Raw genomic sequence first — 16,519 nt, 5'->3', positions numbered from 1 at the left:
AAAACAGCCAACTCTTTGGCAACAGGTGACAACCCAGTCAAAACCTATAAAATATAGGTGACAAGATAGATGAACTACTAAAAAGCAGAAACTTCCTTTGTTCAATCAGACCCTGCATCCATGGGTGGCTTCTGGCAATTTTGGGGGGGGATTTCTCATGTCTTACTCATTGGTAGGAAGAAGTTTGGTCCAAATCAGATGTTGGGTACTAAATTTGACTATTATCTGAATCTTATAAAATAAAAATAAAAGGCCAATTTGGGTGCGATCAATTAGCTTAATTTCTCAGAGATCAAATTATACTTTAAGATAATTTTTAATTTTTTTTGAAAAGCTAAACCGTATCTTTTACTAACTACAGATTGGATTTCAGAATGATACTCAGTCACACCCAGAGAATGAAAAGGAACCTATGGCAACACCACTTGATTCAGATCATATTCAAAGTGGGCATTACCAGTGCCTATAAAGGCTGCTGGCTTCACTATAGTTCTCCATACACAACTGAAAAAGAGCAGGGCTTTGTCTGAGCAGCACTTGTCCCATCATTCCCATTACAGAGTGGCGTGGAATGCACAGGCAGACGACAGAGCCACAGAAACACCGAGCTCCACGAGGGTTAACAACACAGTTGTGTGAACAGTGGCACAACACCAGACAGGCCTGGGGATCTCTACAGCCTTGGCCTACAGAAGCAAGTCAACATGAACTGACTTTCACTGAGCCTGTGTTGAGAGAACTGTAGGTCTCAAGAACAGGAAAGATTCCATACATACTGCAGCAAGGCACCACTCATTTAATAACCATTATCTCTCTGCGGCCACTATGGGTAGGCTACACCATAAAAACATTTGTTGCATGTCTAAACACTGTCTAAAAGAGTGGTGTACTGTACACTGTACAGTACGGGAGGTGGGATCAGCCTTTCAAGGAATCTAGTCTGCATTGTTCAGCTAAAGATAATTTTACTAGAAAGCGTCAGTCACGAGGGCCATGAAAGCAACCACATCCTTTGCCCTGTCCGTAACTAGGCATGGGCCTAGTACTTTCTATGTAACATAAATGTTACTGTATCTTACTTTCTAACAACTAGCATTGTCATTGTACTATTGTGGTGCGGTGAACTGTTAAACCCCATATTTCTCTAACTCAGGCAGATAGAAGGTATAACAGATTTCAACACATCACTACAGTATCAAAGTCTTACTCAATGCAGTAAGCAGTTGCTTTTCTTTTAAGTCACCGGGGCCCAGTTTTTCCAGATCAAAATGATCCTGTGTTTTGCTCCCCCTTCAAATGCGGTCCGTCCTCATTTTTCGATGTAGTTAAGACAAAATTAAAGCAAATCTCTAACCACATCATATGCTACAACACAGATCATATTATATGATACCATAACATTTGGTTGAAATATTGTCTTTGTGTCTTTTTAAACAGCGAACAAATTTGAAATGAGGAAATTTGACAACACAGGATTATTTTGTTTTGGATTAAATGTTCAGATAAAACCTGGGCCCAGTTTAAACCCCCCCCCCCCAGCAATTTAAAACAATGACATTTAGACACAATATTCAGGAAACACCAAGAGAAAAACACCTTTTAGTTATCATAAAAGCACCCTCATAAAAGCACCACAAAAGCTAAACGAGAACATTGGACAATGGAAACATTATTTGAGGAAGAGATTCCAGGAAAATGCTTTACTTTATTCCGGTAAGTGTTTCCTGATGCAGTGTCATTAGAGCATGGGACAACATAAGGAACAATATCAGCGTTAACCTTACAGTTTTACATTCACTCGCCAATGCTGTGTAAATAACTTAATGATGACAAATAGGAAGATTGTATGTATGTAGGGACTTTTTCCCCACTAAGCCATACTACATCCTATTTGGCACATGGGTTATCTTACATGTGCTTCTGCCCAGTTCCCCATTCTGTGAGCAATGATGTCATGAGAACAGTGTGTGTGTGTGTGTGTGTGTGTGTGTGTGTGTGTGTAAAAACACTCAGCAAGTCAAGCCAGGAAAAAAGAAAATATTCATATCACAATTTGTGTTGTGATAATTGAGTTGTTTGCTCTATAACCTGTTAATTCATATGCCTTGCGACCGTGATATGTAAAGTACCAGTCAAAAGTTGACACCGACACATTCCAGGGTTTTTCTTTATTTTGACTATTTTCTACATTGTATAATTATAGTGAAGACATCAAAACTATGAAATAACACATATGGAATAATGTAGTAACCAAAAAAAAGTGTGAAACAAATCTAAATATATTTTACATTTAGATTCTTCAAAGTAGCCACCCTTTGCCTTGATGACAGCTTTGCACACCCTTGGCATTCTCTCAAGCAGCTTCATGAGGAATGCTTTTCCAACAGTCTTGAAGAAGTTCCCACATATGCTGAGCACTCGTTGGCTGATTTTCCTTCACTCTGCGGTCCAACTCATCCCAAACCATCTTGGTACCAGAGGCGTCCCTACAGACCCTGGTTTGATCCCGGCCTGTATCACAACCGGCCGTGATCGGGAGTCGCATAGGGCGGCGCACAATTGGCTCAGCCATGTCCGGGTTAAGGGAGGGTTTGTGCGGGGTAAGCCGTCATTGTAAATAAGAATATGATCTTAACTGATTTGCCAAGTTAAATAAAAGGTCAAATACATCTCAATTGGGTTGAAGTCAGGTGATTGTGACGGCCAGGTAATTTGATGCAGCCCGCCATCACGCTCCTTCTTGGTCAAATATCCCTTACACAGCCTGGAGGTGTGTTTTGGGTCATTGTCCTGTTAAAAAACTAAATGATAGTGGGACTAAGTGCAAACCAGATGAGATGGCGTATCGCTGCAGAATGCTGTGGTAGCCATGCTGGTTAAGTGTGCCTTGAATTGTAAATAAATCACTGACAGGATCACCAGCAAAGCACCCAAACACCATCACACAACCTCCTCCATGCTTCACGGTGGGAACCACACATGCGGAGATCATCCACTCACCTACTCTGCGTCTCACAAAGACACAGCGGTTGGAACCAAAAGTCTCAAATTTGGACTCATGAGACCAAAGGACAGATTTCCACCGGTCTAATGTCCATTGCTCGTGTTTCTTGGCCCAAGCAAGTCTCTTGTTATTATTGGTGTCCTTTAGTAGTGGTTTCTTTGCAGCAATTAGACCATGAAGGCCTGATTCACACAGTCTCCTCTGAACAGTTGATGTTGAAATGCGTCAGTACTTCAACTCTGAGGTGCAATCTGAGTTGCAGTTAATTGCCGATTTCTGAGGCTGGCAACTCTAATTAACTTATCCTCTGCAGCAGGGGTAACTCTGGGTCATCCTTTCCTGTGGCGGTCCTCATGAGAGCCAGTTTCATCATAGTGCTTGATGGTTTTTGTGATTGTACTTGAAGAAACTTTCCGGATTGGCTGACCTTCATGTCTTAAAGTAATGATGGACCGTCATTTCTCTTTGCTTATATGAGATGTTCTTGCCATAATATGGACTTGGTCTTTTACCAAATAGGGCTATTTTCTGTATACCACTCCTATCTTGTCACTACACAACTGATTGGCTCAAACGCATCAAGGAAAGAAATTCCACAAATTAACAAGGCACACCTGTTAATTTAAATGCATTCCAGGTGACCAACTCATGAAGCTGGTTGAGAGAATGCCAAGAGTGTGCAACGCTGTCATCAAGGCAAAGGGTGACTACTTTGAAGAATCTCAAATATATTTTGATTTGTTTAACACTTTTTTGGTTACTACATGATTCCATGTGTTATTTCATAGTTTTGATGTCTTCACTATTATTCTAGAATGGAGAAAATAGTAACAATAAATGAAAACCCTGGAATGAGTAGGTGTGTCCAAACCTTTGACTGGTACTGTAGGCCTAAAGGCCGAGACAATAAGAAGACACAGTGGCAGAATAAATTCAACCACACCTTTGTTTTATCACAAAACCGGATAGCTACCTACATTTACATTTTAGTCATTTAGCAGACGCTCTTATCCAGAGCGACTTACAGTAGCGAATGCATACATTTCATAATTTTTTTTTCTCCGTACTGGTCCCACTACTGGTCCCCCGTGGGAATCGAACCCACAACGCTGGTGTTGCAAACACCATGCTCTACCAACTGAGCCACACGGGACCTCTGTCCAGTGAAGTCCACAAAGCATATTGCATGTACAGTAACATGACCTACAGCATGGTCAAGCAAGTTAATGTTTCCGACATTTTCGGACTACTAAACAACTATTGATTTAAAACCGGATTTACAGCAAGTCACAAAGCAAACAGTAGCTGCCTCCACAATTCCAGCAACATTTCAACTTCAACATCATCAGTGACAACTAAAAGATACCAAAAACAATTTAGTCCAATTAAAGTAAGCTAAATTTGATGTGGCTGTCCATGGTTCTAATTTCTCTGTGTGTGTGTGTGTGTAAGTAGAAAAACATGTTGACCTAACGAAAGGGGGTGCGCCAGGACCATTCACAGTTGAGCTCAACGCTGATTGGCTAATTGCTTATACTTTTTTTGTCACGCGAGGCCAGACGCTGTTTTGATCGCGCTGATGCTTTCTTCCTGTTAAGATTCAATTCGCAAGAGGCTGAATATAGGAAAATTATGAAACAGAGACGAAATCAGTGTTGTGTTTTTTTTTAATCGGTCATTTTTGGCCTTCCCTTGGCATCCATTAATACACGTCACTGGCTGTGTGTGTTTGTAATCCCTCAAACTGTTGACTGGTTGTTGCAAACCTGGAGGCATGCATGGTTGACGTGATGACTTTCCCAAGCACCGTTTGATGGATCAAATGGCCGTGACATGCCCACATGAGAGTTGTGGTGGTAATCACAACCTGCACCACTGGACGTGGCTTTGACCGAAGTCAGCATCCCAACATGGTTGCACTTGCAACTTCATAAAATGTGCAATATCATCCTTGAAGAAATGGCCAGCACATCATCACAAGAATTAGGCATAAACGGTCGGTGTATGCTATCCTTTGAAAGCAAACGTATAAACAACAACGACTGGTAGGCCTAATCTATTTGCGAAACAGTGTGATTCAACTTTTGGCGATGTATGTAATATAGCATGGAGGACGTAGCTCCAGTTACTTTGTGTCGAGTGAGATTCTCAATCTGATAATACATTGATGCTGCTCGCCCACCACACACGACTATAATGTGTTGTGTAACACATTTTTTTAACTTCACTCTCATGGCCCAACCACAATATGATGTATAAATGATACAAAGCAAAGGGTTCTGCGACCGCCTACTTACCCTACTGTCCAAGGAAAAGTGTCAGAAAAATGATGCCGTTAAATCGTAGCCAGCCACCAGCCTTAAACCACCAGAACGAAATGTCTTATTGTACAGGACAATCGAGAACTTTTAACCAAACTGTATTTCTAACAATCGCAACTACAGTAACTTTTGCCTACTTCAATGTCGCAGTACTGTACACACAGACCCTTAGTTTTCCAATTCCAACCTGAGTGCAGACAAACGTCAAGAAAGCGTTGATTGACATAACTAGGATGCAACAGAAGACGAGAACACAATTTCGTCCAATCGTTGTGTAGGATATTGCAAGAAGGGGGGATTAAAGCTAAAGGGAGGTTGTGGGTGTAGTGTTCACTGCGCGCGACTCGGAGGCTGTTCCAGGTGTATCACACTCCCTCCGTGTTTTAGGGGAAATTGCATTTACAAGCATGACCTTGCAGCGGGAGAAGAAATAACCAACAGAACAGCTGAACTGGAAGTCATCTGAATTACTGGCAGTCTCTACGTCATCACAAGTGTAATAAGAAGAAATGTGAACAGCGTTGATATTTCTGTCTTACCCAAATCATTATATATTCGCCATCAACAAATACTCTAACCAAGGCTTGAAAACATTTTTATTCTTGTATTTGAAATATGACATATTCATTATTACATTGAGAAAATTGGGGGATATGGCCTAGTTTTCTTCATCATCATCATCATCATCATCATCATCATCTATGTAGGCTATAGCACAAACAGTTCAGTAATAATTAAATATTTGATCAACATGTTTACTTGGTTTCATGGGACAACAAATTACAGGGTTCTATGCTCCTGAACTTTCACATTTTTCTTGTGCGGCATTGCCCATCAATTTGAGCGTGGTCATCTCTCAGGTAGCTAACCTTATAGGCCTAGGTCATTATAGTGCATTGTGAGACCAATAGCCTAATTTAAGTTTCCCTTTTCAGCAGGGAATTAACAAGAGTAGAAACATTACTGAGGTTATGAGAATCATAGCAAGTCAGGTCACATGCTGTGAAAACCAAAATGAATATGACCGGTTTCCCGAGATTAGGACTAAACCTACACTAAAACGCATGCTGAATGGAGTTGCTTTCACTGTAGCTAGAACTCTGGATCCTCTACCACTCCCAGATGTTCTGTTGTTTGTTGTAATCTACGGAGGCAAAGAAACACTGTTGACAATGTTTACTTTCATTATAAACTCACTCACACATTGAAGCAGCATGACTCAAATCTCTATCCCTAATGACCAATAGCACAAGCACTCTTCTCTTGACTTTACTGTGTTTTGCATCATTAGTCAGTGCTTATCATGGAGTAACATCGGCTTGTGGAGCAATGTCATTATTTACCATGTGTAGGTTTGAATGGTTTTCAAGGAAAAGTGAACATGTTGGTTTCTTCTTTGTGATGCAAATTCGTTCCAAGAAAAATAATGGCCTCTGTTTATCCCGGGTGACTAATCTGAGTGTAGTAATGGTCTATAATACAGCTGTACTGGTTGCACTTCACATAGCATTGGGTTGAACTTTGACACATTCAATCATCACAGTGGTAAAGTCTGGTGTAAATCATATAGCTTTTATTGATATATAAGTGGTTAGATAAAAATAGTAATTTTTTAATTCAACAGAAAAAGCAAGCTTCATTATTAGATCTGTCATAAGAATAGGGAGGAGATATTATCATCTTAGTTCAGTTGAAAATGGCAGTGCTCAGGATATGTACAGTATCCTGCAGGGTTGAGGTCAGTTGCATTTCAATTCCAGACAATTCTAGAAGTACACTGAAATTCCAATTATCTTAAATGCTTTTCAGTTAGGAACATTTGGAATTGGAATTTGGTTTACTTTCTGAATTTGCTGGAATTTAAATGTAATTGGCTCCAACCCTGGTAACCTGCGGTAGTTTGACTGATCATTTTACAAAGAACTGCATATTGACTGACAATGCTGTGAGACTACACTACATGGCAAAGAAATTAAACAGTTGAAAGATGACCGGTCACTGTTTGTATCTCCACTCTCTCCTGAAGAAGGCAGGAAATGTTATTAATCTCCTCGGTTAATTGGGGGAGATGAGGGGTGTTTAGAGATGGTGGTAAACTTAGCTCGTGTTTGACAAAAACTTGGTCAATCTTTAATGTATCTGTGTGTTCGGTATTGGCCTTGGCATTTATGTAATGAGAATCCATTTCAGCCTTGTAAAAAAATTAAGTAAACACAAAATATGAACTGCACAAAGACCTACAGATTTTTTGGAGGAATATCTTTGGTTGCTTTTTGACTGCATCATCTCTCCTTCTCTCTGCACTGACCTCTCCCTCCACATGATCACCCTGCCCCCCCCCTCTCTCACTCTCTGTCTCTATCTCTCTCTCTCTCACACACACACACACACACACACACACACACACACACACACACACACACACACACACACACACACACACACACACACGTCCTCTCTCTGTGTTCTGTCTCACTCTCCTCAGAGAAAGCACTCTCCTTAATCAGATTCCTGCCTCATTGATTATCCTAATGGTGTTCCACAGAGACCCCCCCCCTACCCCAGCCCCTTCATCAAGGTCGGTCAGACACAGAGAGCTTTGGAGACACATAGAAAAGCTTTCTGTAGCACTGTCTTCGAGCCAGGCCCTGTGTGCTTTCAGCCCTTCTGTACTTAGTCTCACTACTTTGTTTTCCAGAGGCATGTCTTGTAGGTAGAGAAAGAACACGAGACAACAGCTTTTAGCTTCTATTGCATTTACTGGTCTCACTTCACGTCAAACTCAAATAATCTATTCTAATCACCATCGTCTCCCTATATCAGACCCTTGCCAGACCACACAGGCACAAACAAGCTGACAAGTAATTCAAATAGACAGAGACTGAGGTCCAGGAACGGACATGTCTTTTTTTCTTTCACCTATGTAACACTGCCATATCCTTCACAATGCCTTGTAATTTGCTGCCGGCACAAGCAAAATTGGATAGCACTTACATTTCTATATGTCACTATAGACTTTAATTTAACTGTCACCTGGCACATTGACATATGCTGGAGGGGTGCTTACAAGATTCTCTCCTTTTTCTCCCCATAATTACATCACCCAATGCAGTCCAGGTGAAGTGCTGGATATATCCCGTCATTAGCTGTGGCCATGGTGATAGATTCAATAAGCAAGGCTCTGTCAATCTCAGACAGACTCCTCTTCCAGGAGAGAAGCCTCTGGAGTCACAGTAATGTGGCAGGTTAACACAGTTATGTGTGTGCTTGTTATAGCATATATGTACAGTACATGTATGATTCTTGTAGCACTGTGAGCATACATGCATACATTTGTACAATGTGTGTCAGTACAATTACATTTTTTAATTTTTTAATGAACATTATCATGTAAGCACAGTGAGAGAAAAACAGTGAAAAAAGTTAACTTCTACAGAACGATGGCACTAGGAACCTTTGATTAAAAGATGGCTCAAAATGTCATTCTCCTGTCATCAGTGACCAGCCCTAGTAACAACCAAGTAGTTTGGTGGTTACACTGGTAACTAAAAACTGAGAGAAAGATAACTATTTTCCAGATATCACAATATAGTACAACTTAGAAACTTAATGAAACATTCTTTTTAAAAAAGGAAGGTAAAACTATGCAACTAAATTCAGATCTCTTTCAAGTCGTCACTAATCCTTCGGCCTTCTCATTCTCCATTTCAAAACAAAAAAATAGGATCTGTTGCGATCCTGATTTTTACGTGAAAAACTTTAGAAATAATTAAAGAGAAGGATTACTTTACACGTCTGGCATTCATCAACCCCATGACATCATTTAAAGGTACACTTGTTTTTCCTTGATTGGCTCAAGATTGCGTCTGAAACATTACACACGCACAAAAATAGTTCCATTTATGCCAATCAGTGAGTCTCTTCCTCTTCTTTTTTTAATATTGCATTTGCCGTGACCATCCCTCTCAGTCCTCCAAAATGAAAACAATCAACCATTAGGGTCACACTGTTGATCAGAAATAAAGGCTTCATAGTGCTCCTCTAAGAAAAGTGAAAACTATCTTAATCTTTATCATTATCTTATCTATCTCGTCCTTTCAGAACCTTGACATGTTGACAGAGCTTGTATGCCCACACTTACATTAGAAAGCTGGCTGCTCAAAATGGCTGTGAGCATTTGTTTAACCGATCTGTAAACTCTTCAGTCAGGGAAAATACGGTCCCCTGTGTCTCTCCCCATGCACGTTGAAACCATCTTTAGGTGTTTCCAGTGTGTGCTCATTTGTCAAAACGTCATTTCTCTGACCTGCACATCACATGACCACCGACCATCAAATCAGAAAATCTCAAGATACCACCACAACTGGGCACACACTGGTTCAATCAACTTTGTTTCCACATCATTTCAATGAAATGACGTTGAACCAACGTGGAATAAATGTTGAATTGACGTCTATGCCCAGTGGGGGATATTTCCATATACATTGTTATGTACTGTTTATCTTACGTTAGCAATTATTGTATATCAAATCACAATAGCCACTACTATTTATTCCCTTAGCATTGTGGTCATTCTATTTCAAAAACAACAACAAAAAAATATATCACCAAGCAATATCCCAGACTAGACCAACCAGAGTCATTCACAAACTAAAAGACAAGAAAATATGTAAGGAAGAAACAAAAATGCGGGGTTAAACTTTTTTTGTTGTTGTTGTCTAGAACAGCACATACTACATTGAAAGTAATTCCTGATGCATAATATTTTTTTTCTCAAACAAGATGTATGTAGACACGTATGACTGTAAGTTGCTTTGGATAAAAGCGTCTGCTAAATGGCATATTATATTATTATTATTTTTATTATAAGATGAGTAGATTATGAACATTGTCCCGACAGTCCTTATCATGCATGCTGTGTCACTGTCATCCAAATGTAGTATGTTTCTCTCCTCTTCTTTACTCTCCCCCTCTCTCTTCTCCTCTGTCTCCTCATCTCTCTATTGTATCATTCTTCCAATCCTGCTGGGCCCTGTAGACAGAGTTATTTGCTGGTTGTCTTCATGCTTGTCTTCACCACAGGGACCTTACTCTCCAGCCGGATCAGATGCTCTGCCACCTGGTCCTCAGCCACCTCCAGGAAAGCTGCCATCTCTGGGGTGTCTACTCTCACCAGCTCCTCTTCCTCTTCATCCAACTCCAGGACAGCAGCCATCTCTGGGGTGTCTACTACTCTCACCAGCTCCTCCACGTCTCCCTCTCCCGCCTGCAGGGCCTCATTCTCGGCCACCTCCACCATCTCTGTGCCCTCTGTGTGCACCACTTCCACCTCTCCATCCCGGAACTTCTTCACGTGGAAGGTGAAGGGCGGCACGCGGTACACGGTCGTCTTGGAGCGGGCGTAGACGGTGTGGTCGGGGGTCAGAGACTTCTTCAACATCTCCTTGGAGCCCTTTAACTTCTCCTTCCGCTCCATGTTAGGGGTCATCTTGTTGCCCAGCTTGCCCATCTTCTTCTCCAGGCTATGCTTGGTCTTCTCCAACTTGTCGTGGGTCTTCTGCCGGGTCTTCTCCAGGTTATCCCTGGTCTTCTGCTTGGTCTTTTCCAGGTTGTCCTTGGTCTTCTGCGCTCTCTTCTCCCTCTGCTCTTTGGAGAAGGCCTTCTTGATGTTGTCCACGCGCGCCTTGCTGGAGCGTTTTATCTTCTCCGCCCGGGACTCTTCGATGATCTCCTCGATCTCCACCTCCTCGTCTGAGTTGAGGCCAGTGAGCGCCGCCTCGCCCCCCTCCTCAGTGATCTGCTCCAGCCGCCCTTCCACAGAGCAACCCTCAGCTACATTCTCTGCCAGCTTGGATGACTTTAGCGAGGCTTTAGCGGCCTTATTCTCATCCTGTGAAGACACAAAGGAGAGAGTGGATGAGGTTAGACAACCGGAAGAGTAAACATACAAGATCAAGTATGAACGTTTACGTTTAAGGCTCCAGTTAGGGTCATAAAAACCGCAGCAGATCCTGTTTTGCAGTATTACATTTTTTTTAAAATTCTGTTTTATCATTTATATTTTATTAGTTTTCAAGCATAAGTTTGCAAAGACAGTATTAAATCTACCTCATTACATATCAGTACTCTGAGTGAGATAAGATGTTCCCATTCTAATGTGTTCATTCATAGGGAACAATGTGTTCACAGAATGGGATTTGTCCAATGTATACACACCTTTTCAAATTGACTGCATGATTATAGAGGTTATATTGAAGTGTCACGTAGAAGCCTGAGGCTGAGTAAATTAATGAATATCAATTCATATGAATGTGGGCTCTGAAATAGAAATGAAATTGGACATTTATGTGTATGATAAATTATTCATCTTCATGGCTTGCCTCAGATACGTAACTTTACATTTATCAGTCGCATTAAAAAAATTATATGAAACATGCCTGCTACTGTTGGCCAACCCCATCTAGTGGTCAAACAATACAAACTGACCAAGACTCCAAAATCAGCACAGACAATGAAATACTATCCAGCCAATAGCACAGACTTTCCATATGTACCCTAGAATGAATGACTATGATACTTTAAATAAAGTCTGCCTGAAACCTCTGTTTGTATGTGAACCAGCAGACTGTGACTGATATAACATTTAAGAGTGAGATACCTTAGTCAGATTGAAAGTCACACTTTGTAAGCAGTGGGTTGTGGGAAAATACGTTTAATGGTAGAGTCAAATGCCTAGTTATGTGTCTCCCTACCGGTTGTTGATAACCACATCAGAGGGTTAGGTTATGTAATACGCTTACTGAGATGAGCTGTAAAGAGGTAGGACTACCAGTGACATTGACATATGAAAGGTTGAAGGTATCCATCCTTACACTCACTAAGACTGCAAAGCCTATTAGAGAGAAAGAGAGAGAGAGAGAGAGTATGCATGCATGAGGTACACCAGGAGAACATTTACCACAGTTATCACAATGATTCAGCGAGGTAGGAGTGTGCAGTAAAGTAGTTTACCCATAGCAGGAAATGATTTTGGGTCTAGTTGGCTCAGTATGCTAGTTTCATTATTAGACACCATACAAACCTGTATGGACACCCTCTTTAAGTCTTTCACAAGCTGTTTGGGATTACACTTATTCTGTGTACTGAACATTTACCAAGTAGTTTGGCTGAGAAGACCCTGACACTAGTTTCTAGTATAACCAAAATAACTGCAAATGTTCTCAATATTTCCAATGGACTGGTTCATACAGTCTTGCACTCCATCTAGGGGACAAGAAAGTTCTAGCAGCCTGTAAGGGGACGCTACATCAGATATGGCATTGTCTGTTCATAAAACCAGTACTTCACACTGAGATTCACAAATACACACACACAACCCATCTGTCCAAAACATCCCTTGACACCTATGCTTCTCTGACAGCTGCCACTCACTCAATGTCCCAGTGATGATGTTTTCACAACGGTAGAGAAATGTTGTATTATTGGATATCCACTGAGGGAGACCAGGAATATGCAGAGGATGTTATCCCTCAAATCAAATCAAATCACATTTTATTGGTTACATACATACACACAGCAGATGTTAATGCGAGTGTAGCGAAATGCTTGTGCTTCTAGTTCCGACCATGCAGTAATATCTAACAAGTAATGTAACAGTTTCACAACTACCTTTTACACACAAGTGTGTAAAGGAATGAATAAGAATAGGTACATATAAATATATGGATGAGCGATGGCCGAACAGCATAGGCAAGATGCAGTAGATGGTATAGAGTACAGTATACATATGAGATGAGTAATGTAGGGTAAGTAAACATTATATAAAGTGGCATTGCTTAAAGTGACTTGTGATACATTTATGACATCCATTTTTTTATTATTAAAGTGGCAAGATATTTGAGTCAGTATGTTGGCAGCAGCCACTCAATGTTAGTGATGGCTGTTTAACAGTCTGATGACCTTGAGATAGAAGCTATTTTTCAGTCTCTCGTCCCAGCTTTGATGCACCTGTACTGACCTCGCCTTCTGGATGTTAGCGTGGTGAACAGGCAGTGGCTCGGGTGGTTGTTGTCCTTGATTATCTTTTTGGCCTTCCTGTGACATCGGGTGGTGTAGGTTTCCTGGAGGGCAGGTAGTTTGCCCCCGGTGATGCATTGTGCAGACCTCACTACCCTCTGGAGAGCCTTACGGTTGTGGGCGGAGCAGTTGCCGTACCAGGCGGTGATACAGCCCGACAGGATGCTCTCGATTGTGCATCTGTAAAAGTTTGTGAGTGTTTTTGGTGACCAGCGAATTTCTTCAGCCTCCTGAGGTTGAAGAGGCACTGTTGCGCCTTCTTCACCACGCTGTCTGTGTGGGTGGACCATTTCAGTTTGTCCGTGATGTGTACGCCGAGGAACTTAAAACTTTCCACCTTCTCCACTACTGTCCCATCGATGTGAATAGGGGGGTGCTCCCTCTGCTGTTTCCTAAAGTCCACGATCATCTCCTTTGTTCTGTTGACGTTGAGTGTGAGGTTATTTCCTTGACACCACACTCTGAGGGCCCTCACCTCCTCCCTGTAGGCTGTCTCATCGTTGTTGGTAATCAAACATACCACTGTTGTGTCATCTGCAAACATGATGATTGAATTGGAGGCGTGCATGGCCACGCAGTCATGGGTGAACAGGGAGTACAGGAGAGGGCTGAGAACGCACCCTTGTGGGGCCCCAGTATTGAGGATCAGCGCGATGGAGATGTTGTTTCCTACCCTCACCACTTGGGGGCGTCCCGTCAGAAAGTCCCGGACCCAGTTGCACAGGGCAGGGTCGAGACCCAGGGTCTCGAGCTTAATGACGAGTTTGGAGGGTACTATGGTGTTAAATGCTAAGCTTAAGTCAATGAACAGCATTCTTACATAGGTATTCCTCTTGTCCAGATGGGTTAGGGCAGTGTGCAGTGGGATTGCGATTGCATTGTCTGTGGACCTATTGGGTGGTAAGCAAATTGGAGTGGGTCTAGGGTGTCAGGTAGGGTGGAGGTGATATGATCCTTGACTAGTCTCTCAAAGCACTTCATGATGACGGAAGTGAGTGCTACGGGGCGATAGTCATTTAGCTCAGTTACCTTAGCTTTCTTGGGAACAGGAACAATGGTGGCCTTCTTGAAGCATGTGGGAACAGCAGACTGGGATAGGGATTGATTGAATATGTCTGTAAACACACCAAGCAGCTGGTCTGCGCATGCTCTGAGGACGCGGCTAGGGATGTTGTCTGGGCCGGCAGCCTTGCGAGGGTTAACACGTTTAAATGTTTTACTCAGGTTGGCTGCGGTGAAGGAGAGCCGGCAGGTTTTGGTAGCGGGCCGTGTCGGTGGCACTGTATTGTCCTCAAAGCGACCTCCTAATGCCCTATGCTAATCCTAGCATAGCCCTCTGACCCTGCATCCCATAGAGATAGCTATGTCTTTGTTGTCACTGCCTCGCCCTGTCCCATCATAGCACTGCGCACATCACACATCACACATAACACATAACATTTTGCACTGACTCTATGCACACTCATAAGACTATATATACACTCACACACACACTACACTACACTACACTACACTACACTACAGACACACACACACACACACACTTTTACACTCAACATATGCTGCTGCTACTCTGTTCTTTAATTTAGTCTTATTATTATTTATCCCGATGCTTAGTCACTTTACCCTGCCTTCATGTACATACAGTTGAAGTCGGAAGTTTACATACACTTAGGTTGGTATCATTAAAACTTGTTTTTCAACCACTCCACAAATGTCTTGTTAACAAACTATAGTTTTGGCAAGTCGGTTAGGACATCTACTTTGTGCATGACGCAAGTAATTTTTCCAACAATTGTTTACAGACAGATTATTTCACTTGTAATTCACTGTATCACAATTCCAGTGGGTCAGAAGTTTACATACACTAAGTTGACTGTGTCTTTAAACAGGCCTACCTTCAAACTCAGTGCCTCTTTGCTTGAAATCATGGGAAAATCAAAAGAAATCAGCCAAGACCTCAGAAAACAAATTGTAGACCTCCACAAGTCTGGTTCATCCTTGGGAGCGATCTCCAAACGTCTGAAGGTCTGTACAAACAATAGTACGCAAGTATAAACACCATGGGACCACGCAGCCGTCATACCGCTCAGGAATGAGACGCTTTCTGTCTCCTAGAGATGAACGTACTTTGGTGCGAAAAGTGCAAATCAATCCCAGAACAACAGCAAAGGACCTTGTGAAGATGCTGGAGGAAACAGGTACAAAAGTATCTATATCTACAGTAAAACCGTGTGGCTCAGTTGGTAGAGCATGGTGTTTGCAACGCCAGGGTTGTGGGTTCGAATCCCACGGGGGACCAGTACGGAGAGAAAAAATGTATGCATTCACTACTGTAAGTCGCTCTGGATAAGAGCGTCTGCTAAATGACGTAAATGTAAAACGAGTCCTATATCGACATAACCTGAAAGGCTGCTCAGCAAGGAAGAAGCCACTGCTCTAAATCTGCCATAAAAAAGCCAGACTACGGTTTGCAACTGCACATGGGGACAAAGATTGTACTTTTTGGAGAAATGTCCTCTGGTCTGATGAAACAAAAATAGAACTGTTTGGGGATAATGACCATCGTTATGTTTGGAGGAAAAAGGGGGAGGCTTGCAAGCCAAAGAACACCATCCCAACCGTGAAGCACTGGGGTGGCAGCATCATGTTGTGGTGGTGCTTTGCTGCAAGAGGGACTAGTGCACTTCACAAAATAGTTGGCATCATGAGGAAGGACAATTATGTGGATATATTGAAGCAACATCTCAAGACATCAGTCAGAAAGTTAAATCTTGGTCGTAAATGGGTCTTCCAAATGGACAATGACCCCAAGCATGCTTTTCAAAGTTGTGGCAAAATGGCTTAAGGACAACAAAGTCAAGGTATTGGAGTAGCCATCACAAAGCCCTGACCTCAACCCTATAGAAAATGTGTGGGCAGAACTGAAGAAGCGTGTGCGAGCAAGGAGGCCTACAAACCTTACACCAGCTCTGTCAGGAGGAATGGGCCAAAATTCTTGTGGAAGGCTACCTGAAATGTTTTACCCAAGTTAAACAATTTAATGGCAATGCTACCAAATACTAATTGAGTGTATATAAACTTCTGACCCACTGGAAATGTGATGAAAGAAATAAAA

The 16,519-nt window shown here is 42.0% G+C and overlaps 2 protein-coding genes across 9 annotated transcripts in view; both read right to left on the bottom strand.

Annotated features, from left to right (window-relative positions):
* LOC106607297 (signal transducer and activator of transcription 3) overlaps positions 1 to 5,568 on the bottom strand; it is a 38,030-nt gene extending 32,462 nt beyond the window's left edge. For all 7 annotated transcript variants that reach the window (XM_014204116.3, XM_014204117.3, XM_014204120.3 and 4 more), the window contains exon 1: positions 5,302 to 5,568. The gene's annotated coding sequence lies outside the window, so the exon portion shown is untranslated. The remainder of the gene's footprint in view (positions 1 to 5,301) is intronic.
* A 1,308-nt stretch (positions 5,569 to 6,876) lies between these two features.
* Positions 6,877 to 16,519, bottom strand: part of LOC106607299 (caveolae-associated protein 1) — a 31,366-nt gene continuing 21,723 nt past the window's right edge. For both annotated transcript variants that reach the window (XM_014204123.3, XM_014204124.3), the window contains exon 3: positions 6,877 to 11,215. In XM_014204123.3, the coding sequence (XP_014059598.2) occupies positions 10,370 to 11,215 (846 nt within the window). In that variant the 3' untranslated portion in view covers positions 6,877 to 10,369. The remainder of the gene's footprint in view (positions 11,216 to 16,519) is intronic.

Source organism: Salmo salar, chromosome 06 (genome assembly GCF_965601325.2).
Source record: "Salmo salar chromosome 06, fSalSal1, whole genome shotgun sequence".
Lineage (NCBI taxonomy): Eukaryota > Metazoa > Chordata > Actinopteri > Salmoniformes > Salmonidae > Salmo > Salmo salar.
Note: the sequence above shows the minus strand (reverse complement) of the source record. Positions and strands in the feature narration are given on the sequence as shown.